We start from the raw sequence: 27647 nt of genomic DNA, 5'->3' as shown, positions 1-27647 counted from the left end.
AAATGAGGAAAGACAGACTCATTGGTGGGTGTCCTGGCCCCTGCCAGGAGGAGGAGCTGGGGCCAGTGCCAGCAGCCCACTTCTCCAGATGTTCTGGCCTGCATGGGGTGGGGGGACTTGCGCAATCCCTGCTACCTCCCTCCCCCACTCACTTCCGGGTTTGTGGTCTACTGCCAGCTGGAAGTGGTGGGCTGAGCATTCCCACTGTGGTCTGCAGAGCGAGCCAGCAGGCTGGCCAGGGGCAAGAGAAGGTGATGCCGTGCCAGAGGAAGGGACCTGGGGCCTCCTCTGTCCCCAGTGTGCTCTGCTGCTGGGATGGCAGAGGCTTGTTGGAGGAGGCAAGGATGTCAGTGGAAGATGGAGGTAAGGACACTCTTGATACTTTGAAAGAATTTGAGGCTGAGATCAGTGCTGGGGTGAGCAGCTCTGTGCCCTTGCCCCCCCCCCCCAAAGGCTGTGGAGGGGCTGCAGCTGCCTCCAGCTGTAGGGAGTGAGGCCATCGATCACTGGAGCCTTTATAAGCAAGGCCTTGAGAGATGGTGGCTCCACTGGGCACAGAGGCCAGGGTTCCAGTACTGGCCTCACTGTCCCAGGGTGCCCAGCACACTGGCTCAGTCTCCTCTCTAATGGAGTGGTGGCCCACAGCTATTGAAGCAGGGCTCAAGTGGGCTCCTACATGTTTGCTGTGAGCACCCATCTGGCAGCTTCTCAGTAGGGTGGCTGCTGGCCTCCTGACTGGCCTGTGGGGCCCTCTGTGTCTGGTGGGCCCTGAGAGGGTCAAGCGTTCCTTGGGCAGAGAGGGCAGCTACTAGACAGGCTGAGGGAGGGGTGTGTGGGCTGCACCCTCCCTTCCTGGGGCTGTGCTGGCAGTGCTGCTGGGCCCTGGGCCCAGGCGGTTATGAGACCTCCTTGCCAAGCCCTGGGCCATGGGGAGGGGGCAGTTGCCTCAGAAATAGCCCATGACTTCAGGCCGCTGGCTGGCCTGGCCCACTTCTGCCTCCTCCCCAAATAGCCAGGGGCTGGTCCTGGCCTCATCCCTGCAGCTTTGCTCCCCAGGCAGGGGCAGTTTCTTTTGATCCCCCCACAGACCCTCGAAAGCCCAGGGAATGGTCCCTTGGGGTGATTACTTGTGGTCTGGAAACTGAGCTGAGGATTCCAGGGTAGCTGTTGGGGCCTCCTCTTACTGGTCAGGGCTACTACCCCCTCATGTCCTGGAGTGAGGTCCACAAGCCCTGAGGGTGATCCAGACACACCCATCCTCAGACACCTGCCCACCAGCTCCAGGAGTGCTAGGCAATTGTAGCTGACTTTCTCCAGGGTGGATGAGGGGAGAAGAGAGGTTTCCATGTGGGGGGCTCCTCCATGAGAACATAGGGCAGTAGGGCAGGCGTGAGGCAGAGCACATGTGTGTGCACACATGCCTGTCAGTGTGGACTGGGTGCAGGCCTGAGCACACAGGTGTCAGCCATCCTCTGCTCACACCATCCTTCTGATGCCCTCACTCAGGAGGCCAGGGTGGGCTGAAAGCCTGGGGACTCCTGGACAGACTGGGATGGGGGTTTGCCTGAGGGTGCACTGGGAGCGTGTTCTTGAGAGCAACACCTATGAGGGCCAAGGGAACAGGGTTTGCAGCAGAGGCTGCTGTGGGTCCCACGGAGCTTGGGGACTGCTAGGGCCCTTAGAAGGTATCCTGGATGAGCAGTGGGAAGCCTTTTACCTGTCTCTAGATGCAGACTGCCTTCTCTGTGGAGGGCACATGATTTCGGATGAGGCAGCTGTGCACTGGAGATGACTCCTGGGCAGGGGTGTGTGTCTCAGCTGTGGCCGGTGCTCCTGGCAGCGGGGAATGAGCGTCTGGGTCTTGGAGTGGGTCTGGGTGGTGGTCTACAGCATCCACTGCAGGAGGAGACCTGCTGACAGCAGACCCTAGTTGTGGCATGCTTTGGAGGCAAGCCCTGTCCCTGGCTTCCCAGAGAGGACACCACTGCCAGCCAGTCTGGGCATCCAGGCCGGGCAGGGCTTGCTTATCCCTGGCAGGGGTCAGGAATGCTAGGCATGGAGACTGTCCTGTCTCTGGCTGTGAGCCTGGCATGGGAGGGGCACGTGCAGACTGCAGGAGCCCTGAGCATCGGCACCAGGCAGCCTCCCTCTTACCTCATGTCCCTGATGCACCAGCGGTGTCATCCCCCCAATGAAGGAGCTCCTCTCTACCCCTCCAAAGCTTTCATTGCCCCCTTCTACTGAAGAATTGTGTTGGTATCACCTGTGTTCATAGAGGACCCACTATGTGCAGCAGACACACTCCCACCTCCCCCACCCCCCTCATGGTATGGACAAGGGTTCAGGCAGAGGATTCTGCCACTTGCCTAGGCTCTGGTACCTACCAGTAAGTGCACCACCACCTTCGGTTCAAATTGTCAGCTTTATTTTCAGTACAGCCAAGGACCAGGCCATTGTCTGCTGTTGGGTACTGGATGCACCTTTGGTAGCAGCAGCTCAGTTCTGAGAGGGCTGGTGCTACCTGGTCCCAGAGGATGTGGTTGAAGCAGTCACACACAGCACAGAGCCTGAGGACATGCTTGTGGACCCTTCAAGGCCCGAGGGGGCACCTAGTGGAAGGGTCCTTAGCAACCTGTAGCAAGAAGGGAGCCCCTGGTACCCACTACCCAGAGGAAGCCTGGGCCCTTCCACCATTCACGGCTCCTGGACAGCCCAGCCTGTAGCCTGCTGTTGGCACCCCCACTCCTTATTCTTTTCTCCAGGTGGGTCAGCCCACCCAGTGTCCAGAGAGAGGAATGCTAGGGAACTCCCCCAGCCATCTCAGCTAAAAGCAGATGGGCCATTTTGTATCCAACTCAGTGCAGGGATGAGCCCCCCAGGGGCGGTGGTTGAGCTCTGAGACAAAGGGAAGAGAACAGAGTGGACACCAGAAACCGTGCTGCCACCTCCGCTCAGTGAGTTCAGGAGGGCTAGGTGCAGCCTGGCTCAGAGCACCTGCTGGGGGAACAGGGGCCTGGGGAAGGGGTAACTGCTCTGCTCCCGACCTGGGTGTGGGTGTGGTCAAGCATATGCATGAACTTCGAGGGTGTACACACATACACCAGTGTGTACAATTGTGTGTGTGCACGTGTGAACGTGTGAGTATATATATACCTATGAACGTGTGTGCGTGAGCTAGGTGTGTGCATGTGAGTCTGTGTGTATAAACAGGTGTGTGAGCAGGTGCATGTGTAAATGCATGCACAAGCGTGTGTGTGATTGTGAGTGATGAGGAGCATGTGCACATGGATGTGATGAAGGAATGTGAGTGCTCACGACCGACCGGGTGCGTGTGGGATAAACGATTTGTCAGTGCGGGCCTTGGGAGGAGGTTCGAGGTTCCGTTTAACGGGATCCAGGGACACTCTCTCATCCCCCACCTTCTTCCCCCTTTGTGCCCCTCCTGCCGCACTCCCCACCTTCTCAAGCACAGATCAGGGTGGATGAGGTCACGACTCCCTCTGGAGTCAGAAGCTGAAAAGCCCAGGACTGCTGTTGACCACCAGCTCCCACCAGGCCCTCCCTCCTAGGCCAAGGCGCTCGTCACCCACAGCCACAGGTGTCCCCGAGGCCGGGCACTGGGGAATGCGGAGCCCAGTGGCCTTCCTGGAGGAGGCGATTTCGGCCAGGCAGGCGGGCGGCGCGCATTCCTGAGCCCTGAGTCAGCGCAGCCGCCCCCTCCGGCCGGGCCCGCCCCCGGCGCGCACGCCCCTCGCTCCATGGCATTCCCGGGCGGGCGGGCCGGACCGGAGGGCGGGCGGGCGCGCGGGCGGGGACTCGGCGCGGGCGCCCTCCGGGCCAGCGGCGGCGGCCCCTCCCCGACACCCTCGGGACCCTCCGAGGACTCCCGGCGGCGGCGGCGGCGGCGGTGAGCGAGCGCGGCCGGGAGCGGGGCGCAGGGTCCGCGGCGGGGCGGGTTCCGGGGCTGCGTCGCCGAGCTCGGGGCCTGTCCTCCGCCCGCCCGCCCGCCCGGAGTCGCGTCGGGGCCGGGCCGGGGGCAGGGCTGCGGCGAGTCCGCGCTCCAGGCGGCCGGACTTTCCTTCCCGGAGTTTTCCGAGCCTCTCGCGGAGGCGGCCCAGCCCCGGATTCCGCACCCGGCGCGCCGCAAAAATAGCCTGTGGCCGGATTAGCATGTCCCGGCGGCCTGACCCGGCCGGACAGCTCGGCTCCAGGTCCCGCCCAACAGCTGCGGGTCCCGGGAGCCGGAGGGCTCGGAGTCCGAGGCGACCCCTGGTTCCTCCGAGCCCCCCCACCCCACGTTTTCCTTCCCGGCCAGCACCGGCGGGTGGTGTCTCCGAGGCGAAACTCCAGCTCAGAGGGTGGGACTTCTCGGATAGTCCCTGTCCCAGCCGTCCTCACCCGGGTGGGGATAACAGCGGCAGCTGTGCAGCTGGGGGCGCTGACCCTGGCTTCTGCTTCACAGGCAACCCCTCCCCCCACCTGGAAACACTGAAATCCGGGGTGGGCTGGGAGCTCCTCCCAAAGACAGCCCCCCACTGTGTGCTCTGTGGCCGCTGTCGGGCGCCTTGAAGCAGGCCTTCTCCCAGCTGGGGTGACAGCCAGACCCCGGGTGCTCAGGGCACTGGGGCAGAGCCTGGCCGGCTGCCATGCTCGGGGCATGTGTGCAGGGCTGGGTAGGGGATGGGCAGGGGATCCCCCCAGCCAGGCCTGCCCCCAGCCGGGAGGGTCCTGACCAGAGTTCCTTCTTTGATGTCAGATTGGGGTTGTGAGTCTGTGTCTGTCTGGGTGGGTGGGGCCTGGGTCTGCAGGCCCTAGCCCTGTGCTGGGAAACCCCCCCACCCCCGCCTTGGGACTTCCTGTTGGAGAAGCCGAGAAGATTCAAGGATGAAACTGGCTTTTCAGGTTTGACCCAGCTAGATGCCTAGGCAGTCCCAGGCTGGGTTCTCCCCACCCCCACAGAGCCAACCCCAGCCCCATAGCCCCCAGCCCAGGGTTGGGAGGAAGCTGGGGAACCAAGCAGCTGGCTGGGGCTCAAGGGGTCCCTGAGGCTGAGCCCCCTGCCACCAGGGATCACTGTGGGTAAGCTGGATCCCTTTTCCTGACAATGGGCAGGGCAAGTAGAGGGCCTGGGAGTCAGGTAGACCCAGATTGAAGGCAGTGGCCTTCAGACCCCTTCCCAGCCCCTCCAAGCAGCCTCCGTCCCATTGCAGACAGACTGGTGGAGGGTAGCGTAGTGGGAAGGTCACTGCGGCCCTCAGCCTTTGTCCAGCATCAGTGAGCTGACCACCCCGGGGAGCTGCCCTTCTAGGGGGCACTTGGTTCAGGGGAAATCCCCCAGTCTCCCCTGCCTTTCCGGGACCGTCAGGGCCCTCCCTCCAGCAGCTCTAGATGCTGCTCGGGGCACCCCCAGCTGCTTCTGTGTGGCTTCAGCCCCCTTTCTGGATGCGAGGGCCTCCCCCACATCAGCTCCAGTTCCCCACTTCAGTGTCTATGACAGGATCGACTTGCTGCCCAAGGATTGGATTCCTTGGCTTCTGCCTGTTTTCTGGGTTGGGCATGTTTGGGGTGACTCCCTCCTCCTTCAACTGAGATGCCCCTCGTAGGGCATGTGTACTGGGGCCCCAGAGGGGTCTGGCAGCCCTCCACAGCCTGCAGGCTGAGGAGCCCAGGTGGTCTGCCCCCTCCTCTGCAACCAGGGCCAGCTGGGCAGGCAGACGGGGTCCTTCCTACCCCAGTTGCTGGGCAGACCTGGCCCAGGGTGTTGGACTCCCCTGTAGGATCAGTGGCCTTAGCCAGTGGCTGGCCTCTAAAAGCCTAAGTTTCCTTGTCTGTAAGATGGACTCAGAGACCACTCCCAGGGGTTATGACAGGTCAGTGGGGGCAGTGAGGATCAGGTTTGAGGCAGGTGTGCCAGGCTCCTGATGCCTGAAGCCATTTCTGGTCTGACTTGGTTTCCCCTCCTGGAGCCTCTCCAGTCCCATCTTGCTGCCTGTGGGTCCTGGACCGGGGTTGCTGAGCCTGGGGGTGCCTGGGCACCAGGTAGCCTGTGTGCAAGGTCAGCCAGGGACACTTCTGGAGGGCTCTGAAGGTGACCGGGCTGCTCATCTGCCCTCTGGCCGGTACGTTGGTGGGATATGCCCTCTCCCCTCTCCAGCCTAGAGAGGATGCTTTCCCTTAACTCAGGGACCTGGCTGGACGCCAGATTGGGGACCAGAAGTATCCAGCTTTTAAAGGGAAAGTTACACCTAGAATCTGGTATAGCTAAGTCCTTGTTCCCAGCCTCTTTCTGACTATATGGCCTGGACAGATCCCCTAACCTGAGCCTTGAGGCTCACTGACCCCCCGGTGGGCCTATCATGTCAGCCCCTGTCAGACCCAGCTGGGTCAGGGGCTCTCTTGACCCTGGCTGTCAGTGACCCTGTGCCAAATGTGCCTGCTGAGCTGCAGGGCAGTGTCCCTTCTCCAGGGCTGGCCCCTCTCCTCCCCTATGTACCACCCTCTCAGGTCAGGTCCCAGCGTGTCTTTGTCACGAGGGATTCCTGTGTCTCCAGGGCCTCGCACGGCTTACCTCACAGGCGTCCTGTAGCAGGAAGCCTCTAGTTGTGTTTTTGCCCTCCACACGCTTGTCCGGGGTGATGCAGGTGATGGGTGATGTGGGGAGGCAGGGATCCAGCATGTTGTTCTGGGGACAGGGAGAGGGTCTCAGTCCTGCCCTGTTCCACCCTGAACCTTGTTTCTTCCACAGAAAAGTCGAGGGGTCCTGGGAGGGTGAAGGGCACTTTGTGGTTTGCAAAGGGCCTGGCACATCTCATTCTTGGTGTGATTCCATTTGCAGATGAGGCACAGAGAAGCCAGGTGATTTTCCCTTTGCTACGTGGCAGCACGTGGTACAGAAGGACTGGATTCTAGGCTACCAGACAGCTGGTGATTCCCTTTCCAGGGGGTCCAGGGTTGGGCATCAAATTAGGGGTCAAATAGAAGACTGAATGTCAGAGACCAAAATGTGGGTAGAGACGCTAGAGGAGCCAGTACCTCCTGGGACCAGGCTTGGGTGAGTTGAGTCTGGGAAGGTGTGCTGGGCTGAGGCCTGTTGCTCCAGCTGACCTTGGCAGTGGGCAGTCGCCTGGGCAGAGTAGGGCCCAGGCGTGATGATTTTGGCCCTAGGCTGGCCATCCACTCTGCCTTCAGTTGTCCCTGGCAGCATCGCTGCGTGAATGTGTAGGGCAGGCCTGAGATGAGTGGTTGCTGCTCACAACTGATTATGTGCCTTCGTGCTGGCTGTGGCCACTGTCGAGGCCTAGGCAGGCCAGAACTTCTAGTTTAGGCCAGTCACTTCCTAAACTCAACACCTTTGAAGGGTGCTGTCCCCAGGCCTCCCAAGGCTTGCCCTCTCGTTGCATGTGCCGGGGGGCCCTCTTGCACTCCAGCTCCTACCTGCAGCTTTGGCTGCCCTCTTCCTGTCCCACAGAGGGCCCCAGTGCCCACAGCAGCACCGGATGTTCTGTTGTTGGCTCAGCTGTTACAAGTTGTGCACCTACTGTGTGCTGGGCACTGCTATGACCCCTGATTTTCAGATGGGAAAACTGAGGCTTGCTTAGGGTTGTAGGTGGTGGAGACACATTGGATCTGAGTGTAGCGTCTCACCTGGGCTGTCTCTACTGGCCCCCCTGCATCGGCTCCTGTGTCTGTCTCTTCCCGCTCCTGTGCACAGGGCCAGCTTGAAGGGTCCCCAGTCACGCCCAGAGCAGGTACCTGAGTTGGCAGGACTCTCCCTCATCCCCCACCCTGCCCCTTTGCCCCTCCACACCAGTCTCCCCGCAGCCAGAGTGGGCTTCCTTCCACGTGCCTCGGATCTGGTCACCACTGTTAGTGTTTACTCCTCAGCATTTCCCACCTCGCTTCTAGACGCCCACGTGGGCACCTTCTGATGGGGCTTGGCCTGGGTGGCAGCCGTGATTGCTGTTGGAGTGACTCATGCTGTGTGACCCTAGGCGGTCAGGCTCTCCATGGCCGCGGTTTCCCTCTGCACTGTGGGGTCAGCAGAGGGGAGATGCTGTTGGGATCCCCCCCGAGGGGCTGTCTGGGAACAAGAGCCCACTGTGTGCCTGGGGAAGGCCTGGACACTGAGCCACTGTTTCTGGGCCAGCAACGTGCAGCTCCCTGGCCCAGCCTCTTTGTCCAGCCTGGGCCTGCCCCTCCCCCGTGTCTGCTGTGGAGCTCCCCCACCACATGCCTTGTGAATCCCACCCACTTGAGGCCGGGGTGGGGAACCAGGCACACAGGGGTGGGGCAGGCCAGGAACATATAGTACTGAGGGCAGGGTGGGCGTCCTCTGCTGTCTGCTGGACCTAGAGCTGTGTGGTTCTCAAACACCTTCCTGCTTCCACCCCTAGCGCAGGAGGGGTTTGGGTAGAGGTGGGGCACCCCAGGAGACCTGGATATATAGGCATGGGGGCTCATGAACTGAACTCTCCAGCATTTCCCGGGGCCAACTGCGGGCCCAGGCCGAGGTAGGGACTGGGGGGATGTCAGGTCCCCTGTGCATGCTCACAGCCTCAGCCATTCCCACCTCCTAACTTGTGCTATTCCACTCCCACCCGTGCATGTCAGTCAGACCCAGCTGAGGGTCTGAGGAATCCTCCATCACCCCAGATCATGGAGACAGGCCCCTGCTAGCCTGTGGTCTGCAATGTTTACCCAGTGATGGCTTCAGAGCAAGCCTGTCTTGGGCACTGTGGACCCAGCAATGACAGGACGGAGGACCGCACGCGTATGAACAGACGCCCTTGCTGTGCCATGCTATGCCCAGGGATCCAGGCCGAGGAGCACCTGTTGGGAGTGGGGCAGCCTGACTGAGGCTGCAGGTCCTCGGATACATGGGAGGCTGGGCAGAACACTTTTGCCGGGGGCTCTGGGATGGGAGGGAGCCAGGTGTGAGGACAGGCCTTGCCAAGGATAGCAGGCGGCATGGAGGGTCATGGGTAGTGTGAGTCCATCAGGTGGCAAAGGTTGCTTGCACTTCTGAGCCCAGGGCCAGCTGATGTTACCTAGAGATGCTGGGCACAGGTAGAGGCTCCTGGAGGGGTCGCCCCCGGCACTCAGCCTGTTGACTCCCAGGGGTGGCTCTGCTCCTCTCTGGGCCCCACAGCAACCCGTTCTCCAGGCAAGAACACTAAGGCTGGCTAAGGCATGTGATGGTTGGGTGGCAGGGCCAGACTGGCCCCTCAGGATGGACTGAAGGCAGCATGGCTTCCCCTACCTAAAATGTTAAGAGGTCTCCATCCTGCCTGGTGCCTGGCCCCTTACCCGCAGTGGGGCCCACACAGCCTGGGGGTCAGCATGCCTGGCTCCGCACCTGGTGGGCCTGGCCTGACTATGGCTGGGAGGGTGTGCTCAGGAGGCTGCAGCAGCACCACTGAAGGTTTAGGAAGCCGCTTCCTGAGCTCTAGCACCTTCCCACACGCCTGGTCCTGTCTGGAATTCCCACCCTCAGTGTCTGGGACTCAGAGGCGGCCCCTGCTGGCCATTTCCCTACCAGCAGGGTGATGGTGCTGCCGTCCACATGGCCTGTGCCCTGTTGGTGCTGTGGCTGGGCCACATCGGGGACGCACAGGTCTAGGCTGAGTTTGGGGTAGAGTCAGATGCTGACTGCTGGAATTCTCAGTCAGGCGCCTTCACGCCGGACACTGGCCGCCTCCCTCAACACTGTGGGCTCTGCGGGCAGGGGCCCAGAAGGGCCTCCTAGTGTTGTGTAGACAAATGCTGCCCTGAGATCAGGTTGCTGAGGGCATGGAGAGAAACTCAGCATTGGGGGGCCGTGTGGGTGGAAAGACCTCTGGGCACCATGCCTGGGAAGCCCCCCTGAGCTTTGCCCCCAGCTACCCCCGGGACCTGAAGTACATGGTCAGCTCAGAGATGGGGCTGGAATGTGCGGGTGGGCTGAGAGCCAGGACAAGGCATCCCCCTCCCACCTGGTCTATTTTTGGCCCATGCAGGACCAGGAGGACCTGCGAGCAGTACCTGGAGCTATCCCTGGTAGGTACAGGGCCACTAGAAGCTGTGAGCTCCATCCTAGGACTGTCCCTTGTTGGTATAAGACCATTAGGAGCTATGAGCAGCGTCTTGGGCCTTTCCCTTGTTGTGCTGCCCTGAATATGCGATCTTGAGCAAGGCAAGCCTCTGTTCTCTAGGCCTCAGTTTCCCTACTTGTACAGTATGGGTGGAGCTTTCTTTATATCCCCGCCGAGCAGCTGAGAGGGAGACTCACAAGTGGAAGCCATTTCTGGGGGCCTTAGTGGGTGGGTTACAGACCCTACAGCTCAGAGCCCATCAGGGTCTGCAGCGCTTTGAAGAGGCTGAGGCATTTTGAGTTTTCTGCCCTAAAAATGGCTCCAGGAAGCTCCAGCCATCCCCACACTCTCTGTGCCCTGTTGTGCTTTCAATCTTGGATCTCTACTTTCCAGACCCTGTTGTCCCTCTTGGTGAGGGAGGTGCGGATCTGTCCCAAGGTGTAAGGAGGGGAAATAGCGTCCCAAGGAGGCCATGCCTTGTCTCATAGTCACACTGCCAGGCAGTGGTGCTCCAAATTGAACCCCGGCCTCTCTGCTCTTGGCCCCTTCCCTGTGCCCAAGTGGTTTGGGGTTGGGGTCTGAGGTGTTCAGGGTAGTGCCAACCATGCAGTGCTCCCCACTACCCCCAGTGTTGAGCCCCCTCAGCACTGTTTTTGGGCACATGGCACCACTTGGTGGTCATCGTGGTGTCTCTGCCCAGGTGGCTTTTTTTTTTGAGACAGAGTCTCACTGTGTTGCCCGGGCTAGAGTGCCGTGGCGTCAGCCTAGCTCACAGCAACCTCAAACTCCTGGGCTCAAGCGATCCTTCTGCCTCAGCCTCCCGGGTAGCTGGGACTACAGACGTGCGCCACCATGCCCGGCTAATTTTTTCTATGCATTTTTAGTTGTCCGATTAATTTCTTTCTATTTTTAGTAGAGACGGGGTCTCGCTCTTGCTCAGGCTGGTTTCGAACTCCTGAGCTCAAACAATCTGCCCACCTCTGCCTCCCAGAGTGCTAGGATTACAGGCGGCCTGCCCAGGTGGCTTTGAAAAGCCATTTGTGCACAGGAGCCTGGGGCCACCAGCAGCTGCTCTGCTTCCTGGGGAGCCACGTCTTCCTCTGAATGTGGAGGCTCTATGCCATGGACCGATCACACACCCCTTGCAGACTGTTGTGCGCACGGTGGGCAGTCTGTCTCTGGAGTGGAAGTTGTGGCCGAGAGGATGAAGTCTGGGTCAGGCAGGCCCGAAATTTGCCCCGTGCAGATGGGGCTGAGCCCGTGCTCACTAAGACCTCACTCTGGCCATTCCCATTCTCACTCTTCCATTCCCCATGTGGAACGCCCTCCGCAACCCCAGCCGCACTCACTCTCCTCCTTCAAGCCTCTGCTCACATGCCACCTCCCACGGAGGCCTCAGGGGCTCCCACCAAGCAACCGTAATCTGCTGTTTTTTCCAGTCACACTTAGCATCTTTTAACACGGTGCATTTACTTACTTGTAGGTTTATTATTCTCTAGGCTGTGCACTCCAGGAGGGCAGGGAGTTTATCTTGTGTATTCGCCAATGTGTCCCAAGCACTTAGAACAGTGTCTTGGTCAAAGTAGGCACGCAGATGTCTGCGGAAGAGTTCTGTTCTCTGAGGACCTAGGGTGTGCCCAGCACTGTCTGTTGGGGTGAGCATGTCAGTGCTGAGCACACAGTAGGTCTCTGACAGCAGGAGCTGTGAGCACCACTGTGGAGCTTATCATTACTTCTCCCTCCTCCCGGGTTTGGGCCCAATGAGTCCTCAGGGCTCTGTCAGTGTTGTCGTGATTGAACAGCACCCCCAACCCCCACTCCAGGCCTGCCTCACTGCACCTGGAACCATGAGTGAGGCCCGCAGAGACAGCACGAGCAGTCTGCAGCGCAAGAAGCCACCCTGGCTGAAGCTAGACATCCCAGCTGTGGTGCCCCTGGCTGCAGAGGAGCCCAGCTTCCTGCAGGTAGGCCCTGGTCAGCAGGGGCTGTGGGTGCACCCCATTCAGTCCCCTCACTGTGACCCCGTTGCCCAGCCCCTGAGGCGCCAGGCTTTCCTGCGGAGCGTGAGTATGCCAGCGGAGACAGCCCGCGTCCCTTCGCCCCACCCTGAGCCCCGGCGGCCGGTGCTGCAACGCCAGACGTCCATCACACAGACCATTCGCAGGTATCGCACTCTCCTGGCCACTCCACTGGTGGGGGCCGGGGGCTGTGGGGACTGAGGCAGGCACACTGCGCGGGGCCTGGGGCGGGGGCCCCTCCTGCCCCCGTGTTCTCCTGGGTCTTAGTCCCCACATCTCCTGTCTTCCTCCTGTTCTGGGGACTGACTGCTCGCCCATTACCCTCTTCGCGCCCCCCTCCCCCAGTACTCACACTCTCCTTCTTCCAACTCCCTAATGCTCTGGCCTCTCAGCAGCCGACAAGTACGCTTTGGGCGTGTCCACACTCTGCCCCTGTTGGGTGCCCAGGCTGCCTGCAGGGCCCTCCCACCGCACCAGTCTCTCTCTTGGTCCCTGCTCAGGTGCCTCATACAGGTCATGAGTGCGTTGCTGTTTTCTGGCATGTGAATGGCATGTGGCCTCTTGGGAGCTGCCAGCATGGTTGGCATTCCCTGGGGCTCTTAACAGCGGGTGCTGGAAGTGTTTCTGTTTGCATGTCCAAGGGCTGTGTATGGCCTTCTGGGCCCTGTAGCACCTGCTGTCTGAGTTTTGTGGTGTCCTGGGTTTCGGCTGCTGCCTGGGGCCAAGCTTCTTTGGGCTAAGCTTTCAGCTTCCTGTCTGGACTCAATGTCTCCCCTCACTTCCCCTTTAGGGATGGGGTGAGGGCCTGTGCGAAGCCCTCAACTGGGTACGATCTGCTAGCTGTGGGAATTTGGAGTTGGCTAACTGTTTAGGGTGTGGGCAGGGACGGCACCCACTCATCCCCTTAATTAGACCATGACTATCCAGACCCTGGACCCTGGGGTGACTGGAAGTCAAGGGCAGGGCATGCTGTCCCGGAGGGGGGCCTTTGAAGCCCCCCGCCTAGGAGCAGGGAGGTCTGGCTGCCCCTTGCTGAGTCCTTCCTATGCCAGGGGGACAGCTGACTGGTTTGGAGTGAGCAAGGACAGTGACAGCACCCAGAAGTGGCAGCGCAAGAGCATCCGTCACTGCAGCCAGCGCTATGGGAAGCTGAAGCCCCAAGTCATCCGGGAACTGGACCTGCCCAGCCAGGACAATGTGTCGCTGACCAGCACGGAGACACCGCCCCCACTGTACGTGGGGCCTTGCCAGCTGGGCATGCAGAAGGTATGCCGCCCGCTGCCACCCCTGCAGGCCCCTCATCCCTCTCCCCTGGGCTGGGGCTGGGGATACAGCCTGCCTAAGCAGAGGGGGTTCCTCAGGAGCTCATATTCTGGGAGAGCCGTCGGATAGTCCCATGAAGGCACCTGAGATAGTCTCTGGGAAGGGGGACCCTGTGGTGGGGACAGGGTCCTGGGATTGCGCCAGGGGCCCAGCTCCTGGATGGGAAAGCATCCCAGGCTGAACAGCAGTGCAAAGGCCCTACTAGCAGGGAGAAGGACCCCTCTAGGGGCTGTAGGGTGGGGATGGTGCCCATGTAGCTGTCCAGGGGCCCAAGAGGAGTGAGAGGGGAAGCAGTCACACTCTGTATGCAAGGCTTGTGTGGGTCTGGGTGGGCTAGGAGCCCCCATGTTGCTGACCCAGCCCTGACTCCAGTGTCCCCTCCCCTCTGCCAGATTATAGACCCCCTGGCCCGCGGCCGGGCCTTCAGGGTGGCAGATGATGCTGTGGATGGCCTGAGTGCCCCGCACACTCCCGTCACGCCAGGTGCTGCCTCCCTCTGCTCCTTCTCCAGCTCCCGCTCAGGTTTCAACCGGCTCCCGCGGCGGCGCAAGCGTGAGTCGGTGGCCAAGATGAGCTTCCGGGCAGCAGCAGCGCTGGTCAAGGTGGGTGCAGGGGCCAAGGGTGGGGATGGGGACCGAGCCGGCTTCTGGGTCCCATGCTCAATTCCTTGCCCCCAGGGCCGCTCAGTTAGGGATGGCACATTGCGCCGGGTGCAGCGCCGAAGCTTCACTCCTGCCAGCTTTCTGGAGGAAGACACAGCCGACTTCCCCGATGAGCTGGACACATCCTTCTTTGCCCGGGTAAGAAGCACCCAGGGCATCTCCCTGATGCTCTTCATCTCCGCATCCACCCTGACCTCACTTGTTTGCTCAGGAAGGTATCCTCCACGAGGAGCTGTCCACGTACCCAGACGAAGTTTTTGAGTCACCGTCGGAGGCAGCGCTCAAGGACTGGGAGAAAGCCCCAGAGCAGGCGGACCTCACTGGCGGGGCCCTAGACCGCAGCGAACTTGAACGCAGCCACCTGATGCTGTGAGTGCGGAAGGCGGGTGGGGGGGTCCAGCGGGGGAACCTGTGGCCCATCAGGGGCAGCTGGGCAAGGCTCTGGCATTCACAGTCTGGGGCTGATGGAAAGGGCTGCTTCGTGGACTGGGAACCCACCATAGGTGGGAGACCCAGGGCTGGGCATGATGCCCATCTCAACTGCCCATCTATGGAATGGGACAGCAGCCCCAGGGCCCAGGGGCTGGACAGAATCCAGCAGGGAGCAGCTGGTGACATAGTTAATACTTGCCGAAGCACAGAACCTCTGGTGCATCCTGGTTCCCTCCTCCCTGCCATCCCCAGAGGGGTGCAGGGTTGCTCTTTTACTGGTAAGGAGGAGGCTGATGCTGAACGACTCACCCAGCATCTTCACCACTAGTCCCGGGCGGGATGGAGACAGACGGGTACCCCGGTTCCCAGAGGCTGCGGTGAGGAACGGAATGGTAGCAGGTTAGGGGGCTGGGGAGGGAGGTAAATGCGCTGGCTCCTTCCAGGCCGCTGGAGCGAGGCTGGCGGAAGCAGAAGGAGGGCGCGGCAGCCCCACAACCCAAGGTGCGGCTTCGGCAGGAGGTGGTGAGCACCACCGGGCCGCGACGGGGCCAGCGCATCGCGGTGCCGGTGCGCAAGCTTTTCGCCAGGGAGAAGCGGCCATATGGGCTGGGCATGGTGGGACGGCTCACCAACCGCACCTACCGCAAGCGCATCGACAGCTACGTCAAGCGCCAGATTGAGGACATGGATGACCACAGGTGGGGTGTGTGGTAGGGATTAGCCCGGGCTGGCAATCCTCTGGGGCGGGATGGAGGCTCTCCGGAGAGGGTGGGGGCTGTGGGTTGGGGATGCGGCCCCTGCTGATGCTCCGCCTCGCAGGCCCTTCTTCACCTACTGGCTCACCTTCGTGCACTCGCTCGTCACCATTCTAGCCGTGTGCATCTATGGCATCGCGCCTGTGGGCTTCTCGCAGCACGAGACGGTGGACTCGGTGAGCCCCTGTGCCCTCCCCGGGCCCAGATGACTGGAGTCTGGGCTTGGACCCCCTCCTACCCCGGTCAGGGAGAAGAGGGGCCACGTTGGCCTGTCTGATGCCGCTCCCCAACTTCCTAGGTGCTGCGGAACCGCGGGGTCTACGAGAACGTCAAGTACGTGCAGCAGGAGAACTTCTGGATCGGGCCCAGCTCGGTGAGGGCGGGGCTGGGGGCGGAGCCTGGAGGCGCCGGCGGGCAGGGGGCCTGGGGCCACAGCTGCACGGACCCCTTCACCCACAGGAGGCCCTCATTCATCTGGGCGCCAAGTTCTCGCCCTGCATGCGCCAGGATCCGCAGGTGCACAGCTTCATCCACGCGGCGCGCGAGCGCGAAAAGCACTCGGCCTGCTGCGTGCGCAACGACAGGTCGGGCTGCGTGCAGACGTCGGAGGAGGAGTGCTCGGTGCGTGTCCCTGCCCCGACCCCCACCCTTGTCCGTACCGTGTGTGTTCAGCCTTCAGATCAATCCAGTTGAGCGATCCTTTACCTTCATCCTTGGCACATCAAGCCGTCCCTATGCGCAAGGCCTTTCCGTCTCATTCGTTCTTATCCCATCTTCCCCCAGCTCCGTCTCCTTGCCCCATAGATGATCGTTTGATTTTTTGATTTGGTCTTTTGATTTGGGTGGACTCACTGAATATGTCTTGTTTGTGTGCATGTATCTTAAAGTTTGCATAACTGGTATTGCCTCTTTTTCCCACTAAATAGCTTTTAAAAAGATTCATCCAAACTTTTATCACATCATCTTATATGCAGGTGCCATAGTTTATACCAGTTCCCTGATTTAGGACACAGAGGTCGTTTCTAATTTTAAGTTAATAGTAATTATGCTGCTGAATGCCTTGTAACGGAATCTCTACCAACATGCGTGTGCATTTTGAGAGTATAAATTCATAGAGGCTGAGCTGTAGAGTCAGAGGGAGGATTTCAGTGGTTCTGCCTTTGACCCCTGACTCCCTGAGTCACCACATTGCCCTGAGTGAACTAGGTAAGGGGTGGTCTCTGACCAGGGGCTGACCCTGCGTCCCCTCCACAGTCCACCCTGGCAGTGTGGGTGAAGTGGCCCATCCATCCCAGTGCCCCAGACCTTGCAGGCCACAAGAGGCAGTTTGGCTCCGTCTGCCACCAGGACCCCAGGTCAGTCCTGCTGGCCGCTGTCCTACCTGCTTTTGTCCACGCCTTCCTGGGGGGTGAGATGGAGGGATGCTCCCCTTGGTGTTGAGTTGGGTGGAAGGGTACCAATGCTAGGGGCTTGAAGCAGGGTCTGACCACACACTTGGCTCATGCAGGGTGTGTGATGAACCCTCATCCGAAGACCCCCATGAGTGGCCAGAAGACATCACCAAGTGGCCGGTGAGCTGGGGTAGGGGTTGTTGGTGAGTCACCCTTGTCAGGTGGTGGAGGAGGCCACACCCACCCATTAGTAATGCCAGAGACCCACACATTTTCAGATGCTGTGCCCCTGGCCTTTGCACAGTCTGTCCTGCCCCTCTAAGCAAGTAGTCAGAGTAAGAGAGCTAGCCGAAGACTTCGAAGGTCCAGTGATATTATTCAAGTTTGACAGATGGCCCAGCTGAGGCTCAGGGTGTGGCGGCCTGTCCGAAGTCAAGGCAGGCCTGATTTCTACCTCATGAGCTTGTCCATCTTTGCTTCAACCCCAAACAGGGTGGGGGTGGAGGGTTGGAGGTCCTGACCCATCTCACCCCCATTTGTGACCCAGATCTGCACCAAAAACAGCGCTGGGAACCACACCAACCACCCCCACATGGACTGTGTCATAACAGGCCGGCCCTGCTGCATCGGCACCAAGGGCAGGTAGGTGTGCCTGTGTGAGTGTGCAGCTGGTCTCCAGTCTCAGAGCCTTGCCCTAGGGCTGTGCCCTTCTCCCTCACCGAGTCCCGAAATAACCCAATACATCAAGGAGTGTGGGGTGAGAAAGGGTCTGGACTTATTCAGGGCCAACAAAGGCGGGTGGGTGGGGCTGGAAGCTGCCTCTGGACCCCAGCAGTCCTCCTCTGCACAGCGGCCCCCTCCAAACCCTAGCCTGACCTTCCAGGTGCGAGATCACCTCCCGTGAATACTGTGACTTCATGAGGGGCTACTTCCATGAGGAGGCCACACTCTGCTCTCAGGTAGGTCTCCAGGGCGAGTGTGCTTCCCCTCGCCCCAGCCACTGTGGGTCCTGACGGGCCACTCTGCACAGGTGCACTGCATGGATGACGTGTGTGGGCTCCTGCCTTTCCTCAACCCTGAGGTGCCTGACCAGTTCTACCGCCTGTGGCTGTCCCTCTTTCTGCACGCCGGGCAAGTGACACTGGGCTGGGTGGTGTGGTCTCAGGGACCCCAGGAGTGGCTGGCTGGGAGTGGCAGAGAGGTCCCTTTCCCTGCTGAGTGCCTCCCTGCTGCCACCCCCTACAGGGTCCTGCACTGCCTGGTGTCCGTCTGCTTCCAGATGACCGTCCTGCGGGACCTGGAGAAGCTGGCAGGCTGGCACCGCATAGCCATCATCTACCTGCTGAGCGGTGTCACTGGCAACCTGGCCAGTGCCATCTTCTTGCCATACCGGGCAGAGGTAAGGCTGCCCCTCAGGGTGGGGACCCTCCTGTGTGTACCTGTGGTCTGGTGTGGACTCAGTCCATGTCAAGCACTGAGTTTGGGTCTTTACAGCGCCCAGCCTGGGAGCATCTGCATCTGGCTCCTCAGTCCTGATGCGCTCTTGGCCACGGGAGGTGGGATGGAAAGATGAGGCCCTGGGTCCAGGGGGGCCCACTCAGCCCCACTGGCTCACAGCCACCCCCACTGCCTCCCAGGTGGGCCCTGCCGGCTCGCAGTTTGGCATCCTGGCCTGCCTCTTTGTGGAGCTCTTCCAAAGCTGGCAGATCCTGGCGCGGCCCTGGCGTGCCTTCTTCAAGCTGCTTGCTGTGGTGCTCTTCCTCTTCACCTTTGGGCTGCTGCCCTGGATTGACAACTTTGCCCACATCTCGGGCTTCATCAGTGGCCTCTTCCTCTCCTTTGCCTTCCTGCCCTACATCAGCTTTGGCAAGTTCGACCTGTACCGCAAGCGCTGCCAGATCATCATCTTTCAGGTGGTCTTCCTGGGCCTCCTAGCTGGCCTGGTGGTCCTCTTCTACTTCTATCCTGTCCGCTGTGAGTGGTGTGAATTCCTGACCTGCATCCCCTTCACCGACAAGTTCTGTGAGAAGTATGAACTGGATGCTCAGCTCCACTGAGCTGGCTGCCAGCCCTGGTAGCCACACGCTTCAGGCCAGAGCCAGACGGACGCAACCATCCTTAGCTTCACAGGCCTATGGGACTCACCTGTTTCCTGAACACAGACCTGTTGTGCCTTATTCACGTCTGTTGAACCCTTCATACTGCCGGGCATTTATTACACTACTTCCTGTGATAACCTTCTAACTAGCCTCTTGACGACCACCTCATGTGGCCAATAAATGGACTGGGAGCGTTTTAGCTGCCACTAACTTGACCAGGGCTTCTTCCTCCTTTCACCTGGTTTCTGGCTAGGGGCTGCAGAGGGAGGTCCTGCAGGCCCCTGGCCTCCGACTCACAATTCCCCAGGACATGCAACTAAGTGTCAGATACAGTCATAGGCTCTTTGGCTTCCCAGTGAAGACCCTCAGCCAGGTAGGCGCACCTTGCTCCCCGCCTTCCTTAGAGTAGCTGGCAGCCAATGCTGGGGCAAGGCCTTAGGGCTGTGCTATCACATACCCTACCCCCTCACTGGGAAGTACTCCCTTCACCCCCAGCAGTCCCAGTTCCACCCTACGCTGCCTCCCTTCTCACTGAGCCTAATGAAGGCACTGGTGTAGGAGAACCCAGTGGGCTGAGGCTGGAGGTCCTACCCACAGTGTGCTACATGCTCGTTCCCACTGTGGGCTCTAGGATGTAGGCCCTGCTTCCCCACAAGTAAATAGAGATAGCTGCCCTGCTATTATTTCCTCCTTGCTGTGGAGATCATGGTAACAGAATCATGTGATTTGGGGGGCCGTGTCGCCACAGGTCTCAAGTGTGACATCTTGGGCTTTAGGACTCAACTGCGACAGTTATCTCTTCTAACCTCCCGTCCGTGACGGGGCAGCCCCAGTCCCTCCCACTCAGGGTACCGTGGCTTTTCGACTTTTCCAAGTAAGAACCAAACAGGTTTATTCTGTACACAGCGCCAGGCCCATAGCCCTGTGGGACTGGCCATGTGATCAGGGTATTTGGGCCCAGGGAGAGGTAGGCTCAGGCCAAGCGTACAGGAAAGAAAGGAGCACTGGTGCACCCAGTCCTAGTCCTGAGGGCTGCAGGGTTCATGCTGACAGCTCCAGGTGGACACAGCTGGGCTGAGGCCACCTCACCATCCTTTCTGTGAAAGAGGGACCATGACTCGAGGGCACCATCCTCCTGGGAAAAAGCTCGACCACCAGTGAATAGAGTCGTCCTTATCTGGAGGTTTACTTTTGCCTCAGCTTTTTGATGAAGGAAACCTCATCCCGATTCCGGATACCATAACTGAAAGAGAAGGAAAGGTGTAAACTGTCTGACCTACAGAAGTATACATTTGTGACTCCCCACCAGAGGCTTGTGAGGGACCAAGAAACAACAACAGGTGGGATGAGTGTGGCATCCGGGAAGGCCAAGTGGTAATGGCCATCCTCCCACAGAGCCATACTGTACCAGCAGGAAGCCTTTCACCTCTATGCCCACTCTCATTTCCTTCCTGCTGGCACTGTGCAGCCCTGTGCTGCTGCTGGTGAGAAACGGCAGGGCCCCTCGAGCTGCACCTCTGCCTGCCATTCTCCTCGTGGGGAGAGCCCCAGTGAAGCTCCTTGCAGGAGGGCATCACCTCCTGGGAGGAGGCTGCCCCACTCTGGCAGAGCATTGGGGACTAGAGGGCAATAGACTAGATGTCCACCTACAGCTCAAGACGTGGTCTGTACTTACTCTCGGAGCTTCTTCCTGTCCTCTGTGAGCTTCTCTCCTGCAGAGGTCAGATGGTATGTCCTCCACACGTAGGACCTGCAAGAAGGGGACTCAGGTAAGCTGTATGCCCTGAACAGGGCGAGCCGGGTGGCTGTGCATGACAGGGACTCGAGACATCAGCCTTATTGGGCCCGGGGCAGCTGTCCTCCCCATCTGGGCTTTTCTCCCACACAATGTACGCATCACGCCTAAGGCAGCTGTGAGGAGGCACTGTTCTCAAAGGGCTGTATAGGGCAGTGGGCCCAAACACTCTTTGCTAATAAAATAGGCCACAGTGCCAAGACTCAGCTAACAGGACACTTCATCCAGAAGGAGAGTGAGGGCTGGCAGCACGCAGGTGAGGAGGGACAGGAGCCCTGACAGATGCACCATCTGTAACTAGGGAGGCTCCTTCCGGACACACTGGAAATGGTCTAAGGCGTCCCCAAGTGAAGACATCAAGCAGCTTGGGTGGGGTGATGTACATGAAAGAACCAGGATGTTTAGAAAGAACAGCTGAGGCAGGAGTCCCAAGCACAGAAGCACCTGCCCTGTCTGAACTCTTGTAACAGGGAGCTTGTCACTTCAGTGGTGAAGTGCTCAGGTGGAGCTGGGAGCTGCTGCTCCACTTACCAGCTGATGTGCTGAATGCCCCCTTCGCGCTCCTGCTTGAGCTGTACATATCTCTGGATGGCCTTCTTCAAGTCCAGGACGGTGGCATTCTGCACTACAACCACAGCTGCAACCACGGACAAAGAGGGGAGAAGATCCACAGTGGGAACCCACAGCTACGTCCTCAGATGGCAGGTTTGTGGTTGTCCCAACACCCCTGGGCACAGCCTGTGAGTCTGTGCTCACTGACCTAACATCTTGCCCCTGTGCAGCTTGGACCACAGGCCTGAAGGGAGGTGGGTGGCACTTACGCATCACTTCTCCATCCATCTTGCACACCCGGACTGTCATTGCTTGGCCATATTCTAGTGCTATTTGGGAATTGACCTCTTCCAAAGTCACCTAGAAAAGACCAAGGGTGCAAGTAGGAACCCTGGCTTTCTTAACTACCTCAAACAACAGCAAAGAAAACAAGCTGACAGCTGCCAAGAAGGGATGCTCCATTTTATGAAGTGCAAGGAAGTGAAGGGGCTCGTGCCTGTATATTAGGGTTTCTTCAGCACCCCAGTCTCATGTTCCACCCACATTTTTATTTAATATCCAAAGCTGACGGAGTCTCTGGGGAAAGCAGGGCAAAGAAACAGGCAGGGGGAATGAACGCACAGGAGGAGCAGCCCATGATCTGGGTAGGGAAGCACTGGGCTTGACTGTCAGTTCACCCCAGAGTCCCCGAGCACCAGGATCTAGGCCAGGGTCCCAGCACTAGGGTAAGGTGGGTGTGCAAAATTTGCCAAGGCGCCAAAAAACAGAAATGGTAATAATAACTTTAATACAACAGTGAAGAAATACAAGTTAATTTTAACCATCCACATGACGGGCAAAACATAAACAAATTTAATAAAACCAGTATCACACCAAAGCATATCGATGCTCGAGGCAAATGGAAAAAGTAGTAATACTCATCTTGTCTTCATTTAAAATTTAATATTTTGCTTACCTTTTCGACGTTGCTTAGACTGCTTTTGAGTCAACTTTGACTTTTAGAAATATTACATTAAAATGTCATTTATCCTGACTAGTAAGTTTTTTGGTGCCCCTTTAAATTCCGCGCCCCAGGCGAATGCCTCGCAGGCTTCACCCTGGGCCCCCGGCCTGGCCCGACCCCCGCCCGCAGCAGCCCCAGGCCGGCCCCTCCTGCGCGCGCACTTGGATCGGGAGATCGCAGAGCAGCGGGTCCTGCACCACCATGGCGAGGCCTTCCTGGAACACGTCCACCGCCTCAGAGTGCGGCAGCGCCTCCTCTTCGTCCTCATCGTCCTGCGGCGTCTCGAGCCGACCCGCGGCCTCCGCTTCCTCCAGGGTAGCCAGTGCCCGGCTGGGCTCAGTGGGCACCGCCAGCCCGCGCCGGGGAGGCGGAGCGCGCACGCGCGGGAGCTGCGGTCCGTCCTAGCCAGGCAGCCTTGCCCTTGGTGCGCCCGGGGCCGGCTGCTGCGATGACCAATGAGAAGTGCGAAACGGCCTGCCGCAAGGTCTACTGGGAGCGCGAAATGGGCGTGCCTATTGGTGGGCTCAGGGGAGGGGCGGCTTCCAGGACCAATGAGAGTTGGAGGCGGGCGGCACGTAGGCTCCAAGCTGCCGCGGGAGCTGCCGGGAGCGGGAGCCTGCGGGGCGGAGTTGGAGACCATGCTGCTGTTCTGCCCGGGCTGCGGGAACGGGCTGATCGTGGAGGAGGGGCAGCGCTGCCACCGCTTCGCCTGCAACACCTGCCCCTACGTGCACAACATCACTCGCAAGGTGGGCCCGGGGCCGGCGCAGGGCCGCGGCGCCTCTCGCAGGCCTCCCGCTGCGTCCGACGGCAGCCCCGGCGTCCGCCTCTGTCCGCTCTTTCTCTCACGCCCGCTCCTGTCGGCCGCAGACCTGTGGTCGCTGCCTTCGCGTACACCCAGGATCCCGCCGGTTCTCATCCCCGGCGCCGCCACCCTGGCCGCGCCGCAGGAACCTCCTCTTCGGGCTTCCCGCCCCACGCCTGCTCCCTTCGCTGTGGTCAGACAGTGGCCGGAGTGACTCCGCCAAAGCCCGGTCAGATACAGGCCGTCCCAGGCTCAGACACCCAGCAGAGTAAAAGCCCGGGTTCTGCCAGGGCCTACCGGGCTGTGACCTCCCGGCTTGTTTCTCTGATTGCAAGTCCTGACGTTCCTCCTCTTGCTCTTTTGCCCCAGTAACACCGGCCTCTTGAAGGATCTCCCATCGTGCACGTGGCACTAACAGCGCGTTTGGACGTTATTTTGCCCGGTTCACTCTTCGCCTAGATAGCCGCCTTACTCGTTGATCTTGTCTTTACTTCAGTGATCATCGTATTTTAAATTGTAGCCCCTCCCTCCAATATATCCTCCTTCCCTGTTTAAATTTTTCATTAGACTCATTACGTAATTTACTTACTGCTTTGTTGATTAATACTAGGACATAAGCTCTCTGGAGGCAAGGTTTTTCTGTTTTGTCCCCTCCTATGTTCTAGCCTGAATGCCTAGAAGGAAACCTGGAATAGTGGGTGTTCAGTAAGCGAATGATGCACAATGTGCTATAACTTGTTACTTTCCCTTGATAATGCATCTTTACTTTTTAGTATACCTTTACTTAGAAGTTAGAGCACATTGGTGCTGCCTCATTCTTAATGTTTGCATACTGTTATACTAGACCTATGGCTGTGTTTTGGGAGTTTAGAGTCTGAAACTATGGGAAGCGTGAACTCTTACGTAACCCTGAAACTTCGGGGACAGATGCTAAAACTAGGGAAAGACTAAGTGGGACCTGCTTTGAAAGCTGTCTGCTGGGAGCAAGTGGCTGGGATACTTAGGTAAATGGTATTGGTTGGCTTCAGTTGTATTTGTTTTTTTCATCTTGGGTAATCAGATTTCTTAGAGGTATGGGAAAAGAAGAGAGTCATACCTAAGATTTTTTTTTTTCCTCCCCCTGCTCTGGTGCTTTCTCTAGCGTTTTTTTTTTTTTTTAGACAGGGCCTCACTTTGTCAGCCAGGCTAGAGTACAGTGGTACTATCATAGCTCACTGCAACCTCGAACTCTTGGGCTCAGGCAATCCTGCATCAGCCTCTCGAGTGGCTAGGATGACAGGAGCCACCACCATGCCTTTTTTTATTATTTAGTAGAGATAGGGTCTTGCTTTGTTGCTCAGGCTGGTCTCCAACCCCTGGCCTCACGCAATCCTCATACCTTGGCCTCCCAAAGTGCTGGGATTAGTGGCGTGACTCTCCAGTCTGTGCAGAGATCTGTGACAGCTGAATCTCTCTCTTCTGCTTGGGAGACATCCCAGTCATGGATCCTCTGAATTCCAGTGGAGCTTGCTGCTCTGTGTGATCAGGAGCTTTGTTTGTATTTGGTGCCCCTCCATTCTTTGTGGCAGGAAGGAAGTCTGGGAGACACTTGACGGCAGTTGTGGTTTGGTGTCCCAGGTTTGTACCATTCACTTACGTGTAGTCTGAAGGCTTGTTTTTGTTTGTTAGGTAACAAATCGGAAGTATCCAAAGCTGAAAGAAGTGGATGATGTGCTTGGGGGAGCAGCCGCCTGGGAGAATGTCGACTCTACTGCAGGTGAGCGGGAGAAGGGAGAGCCTTTTGCATTACTGAGTGGGGATAATTGTGAGACTCTTGACCAGGCCACTCCATGGCAGAATCTATGATGTGCTTGTGTGATGTAGCTTCTAAAAATGGAAAATGTTTTCTTCTTTAATAATTATTATTTGTATTTGTTGATATTTAATAATTTGTTACATAAACAATGTTGGTATAAGCCTTGGAGTCATACAGGCCTCAGTTAGATTCTAAGGGCAGCCTCTTATTACTGTAGGACCTTGGCTGGGTCTCTTGACCTGTCTGGGACTAATCATATTCCTGGGTTGTGAGAGCATGAAGTGCTTGGTCTGTAAGAGGCACTCAACAGGTGGTAGCTCTGATGACTGGAGTAATAAAAATCAGAATCTAAGGAAAAAAATATGTTCTTTGTGTTCTAGTATAGACTTTTAGAAGTTAATGCCAGGGAGAATTAAACTGCAGTTGGGTAAAAGAAATGTTTATTTCAAGTCTTGATTCATGTCTGATAGATTTGAGCAGGGAAGGAAAGAGGAGGGCCCTAGATATAACCTGTATCAAGAGGGGGAAGAGCTAACTCGTGATTAGTACTATCTTTTTCCCCCTGTAGAAGAACATACAAATCTGCTATGTTAGATGGATGATGTATCTAATGTTAGAGTTTGAGAGTATGTGAAGGTGTTTCTATCGAGAGCAGGATCAGTTTCTCAAAGCGAAGTCACTTTGAATGTAAACGTATGCGTTGGGGCACTTTGAAAAGGTATGGGATGTGTGGTAAGATGCTGACAAGAGTAGCCTTAGGAACTATCACCCGGATAGATGCCTGGACCAGTCGACTGCTGGGAAGATGAGAGGGCGTGTGTCCATAGCCCGGGGGAAGGTGATACACTTATTAGGAATCTGCACGGTGTGCAATGCACACAGCAGACATACGTCCCTGTCTCATTCTGTTTGTGCTGCTCTAACAGAATACCACAAACTGGGTAATTAATAAAGAAAAGAAATTTATTTCTTACAATTCTGGAGGCTGGGAAGTCCAAGATCAAGTTCCTGGCATGTTTGGTGTCAAGCGAGTGTCTGTCTGACTGAGAAGTGTGCTGGAATGCAGGGAGCAGAGACCTGAGGCAGCTCTGGGCAGCCCCCAGGTCTCATGGGCGCCCTAGGCCCTTCCCTGGAAACCATTCTGTCCCCAAGGGCCTAGCACTCTCAGCCTGTGATGAGCGTGGAAGCCTCCCCCAACCCCACCTCGAGATCTCTAAAATGTCTTGGCGGGGGTGTCATTCTTCCATTGTCTTGATGAGTAGCCTTTGCCTTCCTTCCGTCCATACTAATCTTACCAAATAACTATTTGACCACATCTGTGGTTTTCTTTCCTAAACACACTTTTTTATTCTTTACGTGGCCAGGCTGACAATTTTTTGAATCTTTACATTCTATTTCCCTTTTAATTATAAATTCTGGCTGTAAATTGTTTCTCTTCTCCAATTTTACTATAAGCAGTTATTAGAAACCATACAACGTCCTGAACTCTTTGCTGCTTAGAGATTTCTTCTGCCAGATATCTTAGTTCATTGCTTTAGAACTTTGTGGAAGTTCTGCCTTCCACAGAGTCCAAAGACAGAGACATAATTCAGCCAAGTTCTTTGCCACTCTGTAATAGGGATGGCCTTTTCCCCAATTTCCAACAAGATATTCCTTATTTTCATCTGAGGCCTCATCAGAATAGTCTTTGCTGTGCATGTAGTTCTACCAACATTCTGTTCAGAATCACTTAAGTAATCTCTAAGAAGAATCGGACTTTCCTTATAGCTCTTCTCTTCTTCTGGGCACACACCAGAATCACCCTAATGCTCCATTTGTGGTAACACAGGCATTTTCTAGCATGTTACTTCAAAACTGTTTCACCCTCTACCCATTATCCAGTCTCAGGCATTTTGTCATGGCAGCACACAACATAATAATTCAGTCACCTTCCATATTATGTTTCCAATCAGTCTTCAACCAGATTTGAGAAGAAAAGTGGGACCAAGGGAGGGAAGGAGGAGTATTTTCAATGTCACAGGTCTCCCTGGTTCCCTCAGTGTGAGAGCATAGTGGGGATGATGTCACCATTTTTAGATTTGCCCTTGGCAAGGGAGAGCAGATGAGCAGGTAGGGTTTTTGCCATCTTTAAAGGTACAAGGTAATAGCTACTCTTAACAAGTGTCTTTGTCATGAGCATCACTTTCGTATAATGTGGATCACTTGTTGGTTTTTCTCATTGCCAGAGCCATGTCCCAAATGCGAACATCCTCGTGCTTACTTCATGCAACTTCAGACCCGCTCTGCAGACGAGCCAATGACCACCTTCTACAAGTGCTGCAATGCTCAGTGTGGACACCGCTGGAGGGACTAGGGCCAGGGTGGCCCAGCTGCCTGAGTGTCTGCTTACCTTGTCCCCCAGGGTGGATTCTCAGCTGGGATTATGAATTGTGTGTTTTTGCTGGTATGGCAGAAAACTAACCCTTTCGGGGTGAAGGGCCAGGGTGTCAAGAAAAGTAGCCCATTTGCCTGTCATAGTAGTTGAAGTTATTAATGTCCAGGGAGTTTTTATGTGTGGGGAGGAGACTTATAACTAAGTATTCTCTGTTGAAGGTCCTGTGCATTCATCTTTTACATTTATCGGGCAGGTGACATTCGCTTACCACCAACCAACACTCTTTTTTTTTTTTTTTCTTTGAGACAGAGTCTCACTGTTGCCCAGGCGAGTGCTGTGGAGTCAGCCTAGCTCACAGCAACCTCAAACTCCTGGGCTCAACCGATCCTCCTGCCTCAGCCTCCCGAGTAGCTGGGACTACAGGCGTGTACCACCATGCCTGGCTAATTTTTTCTATTTTTAGTAGAAACAGGGTCTTGCTCTTGCTCAGGCTGGTCTCGAACTCCTGACCTCAAGCGATCCTCCTGCCTTGGCCTCCTAGAATGCTGGATTACAGGCGTGAGCCACCGCACC

General features: G+C 57.5%; 3 protein-coding genes across 3 annotated transcripts; 2 read left to right on the top strand and 1 right to left on the bottom strand.

Annotated features, from left to right (window-relative positions):
* Positions 1 to 232: 232 nt before the first annotated feature.
* RHBDF1 (rhomboid 5 homolog 1 (Drosophila)) lies at positions 233 to 18965 on the top strand. Its single transcript, XM_012659599.1, has 18 exons — positions 233 to 363; positions 11894 to 12034; positions 12104 to 12234; positions 13141 to 13354; positions 13804 to 14013; positions 14089 to 14211; positions 14285 to 14442; positions 14949 to 15203; positions 15325 to 15436; positions 15559 to 15633; positions 15720 to 15881; positions 16515 to 16615; positions 16768 to 16831; positions 17199 to 17293; positions 17535 to 17610; positions 17682 to 17782; positions 17897 to 18050; positions 18289 to 18965. Exons 1-18 carry the CDS (start codon positions 316 to 318, stop codon positions 18706 to 18708), a joined length of 2640 nt encoding a protein of 879 aa, XP_012515053.1. The 5' UTR covers positions 233 to 315; the 3' UTR covers positions 18709 to 18965.
* Positions 18966 to 19622: 657 nt separating this feature from the next.
* SNRNP25 (small nuclear ribonucleoprotein 25kDa (U11/U12)) lies at positions 19623 to 22740 on the bottom strand. The gene is made up of 6 exons (XM_012659566.1): positions 22591 to 22740; positions 22262 to 22501; positions 21367 to 21457; positions 21077 to 21182; positions 20426 to 20500; positions 19623 to 19993 (listed from the first exon to the last, which is right to left on the bottom strand). The coding sequence occupies exons 1-6, from the start codon at positions 22738 to 22740 to the stop codon at positions 19936 to 19938; spliced, it is 720 nt and encodes a 239-aa protein (XP_012515020.1). The 3' UTR covers positions 19623 to 19935.
* Positions 22708 to 27363, top strand: POLR3K (polymerase (RNA) III (DNA directed) polypeptide K, 12.3 kDa). Its single transcript, XM_012659582.1, has 3 exons — positions 22708 to 22849; positions 24574 to 24661; positions 26926 to 27363. Exons 1-3 carry the CDS (start codon positions 22739 to 22741, stop codon positions 27051 to 27053), a joined length of 327 nt encoding a protein of 108 aa, XP_012515036.1. The 5' UTR covers positions 22708 to 22738; the 3' UTR covers positions 27054 to 27363.
* Positions 27364 to 27647: the final 284 nt, after the last annotated feature.

The sequence above is a fragment of the Propithecus coquereli genome, unplaced genomic scaffold (genome assembly GCF_000956105.1).
Source record: "Propithecus coquereli isolate 6110/MARCELLA unplaced genomic scaffold, Pcoq_1.0 Scaffold621, whole genome shotgun sequence".
NCBI classification, from domain to species: Eukaryota; Metazoa; Chordata; class Mammalia; order Primates; family Indriidae; genus Propithecus; species Propithecus coquereli.
This window is presented reverse-complemented; position numbering and strand designations above follow the sequence as displayed.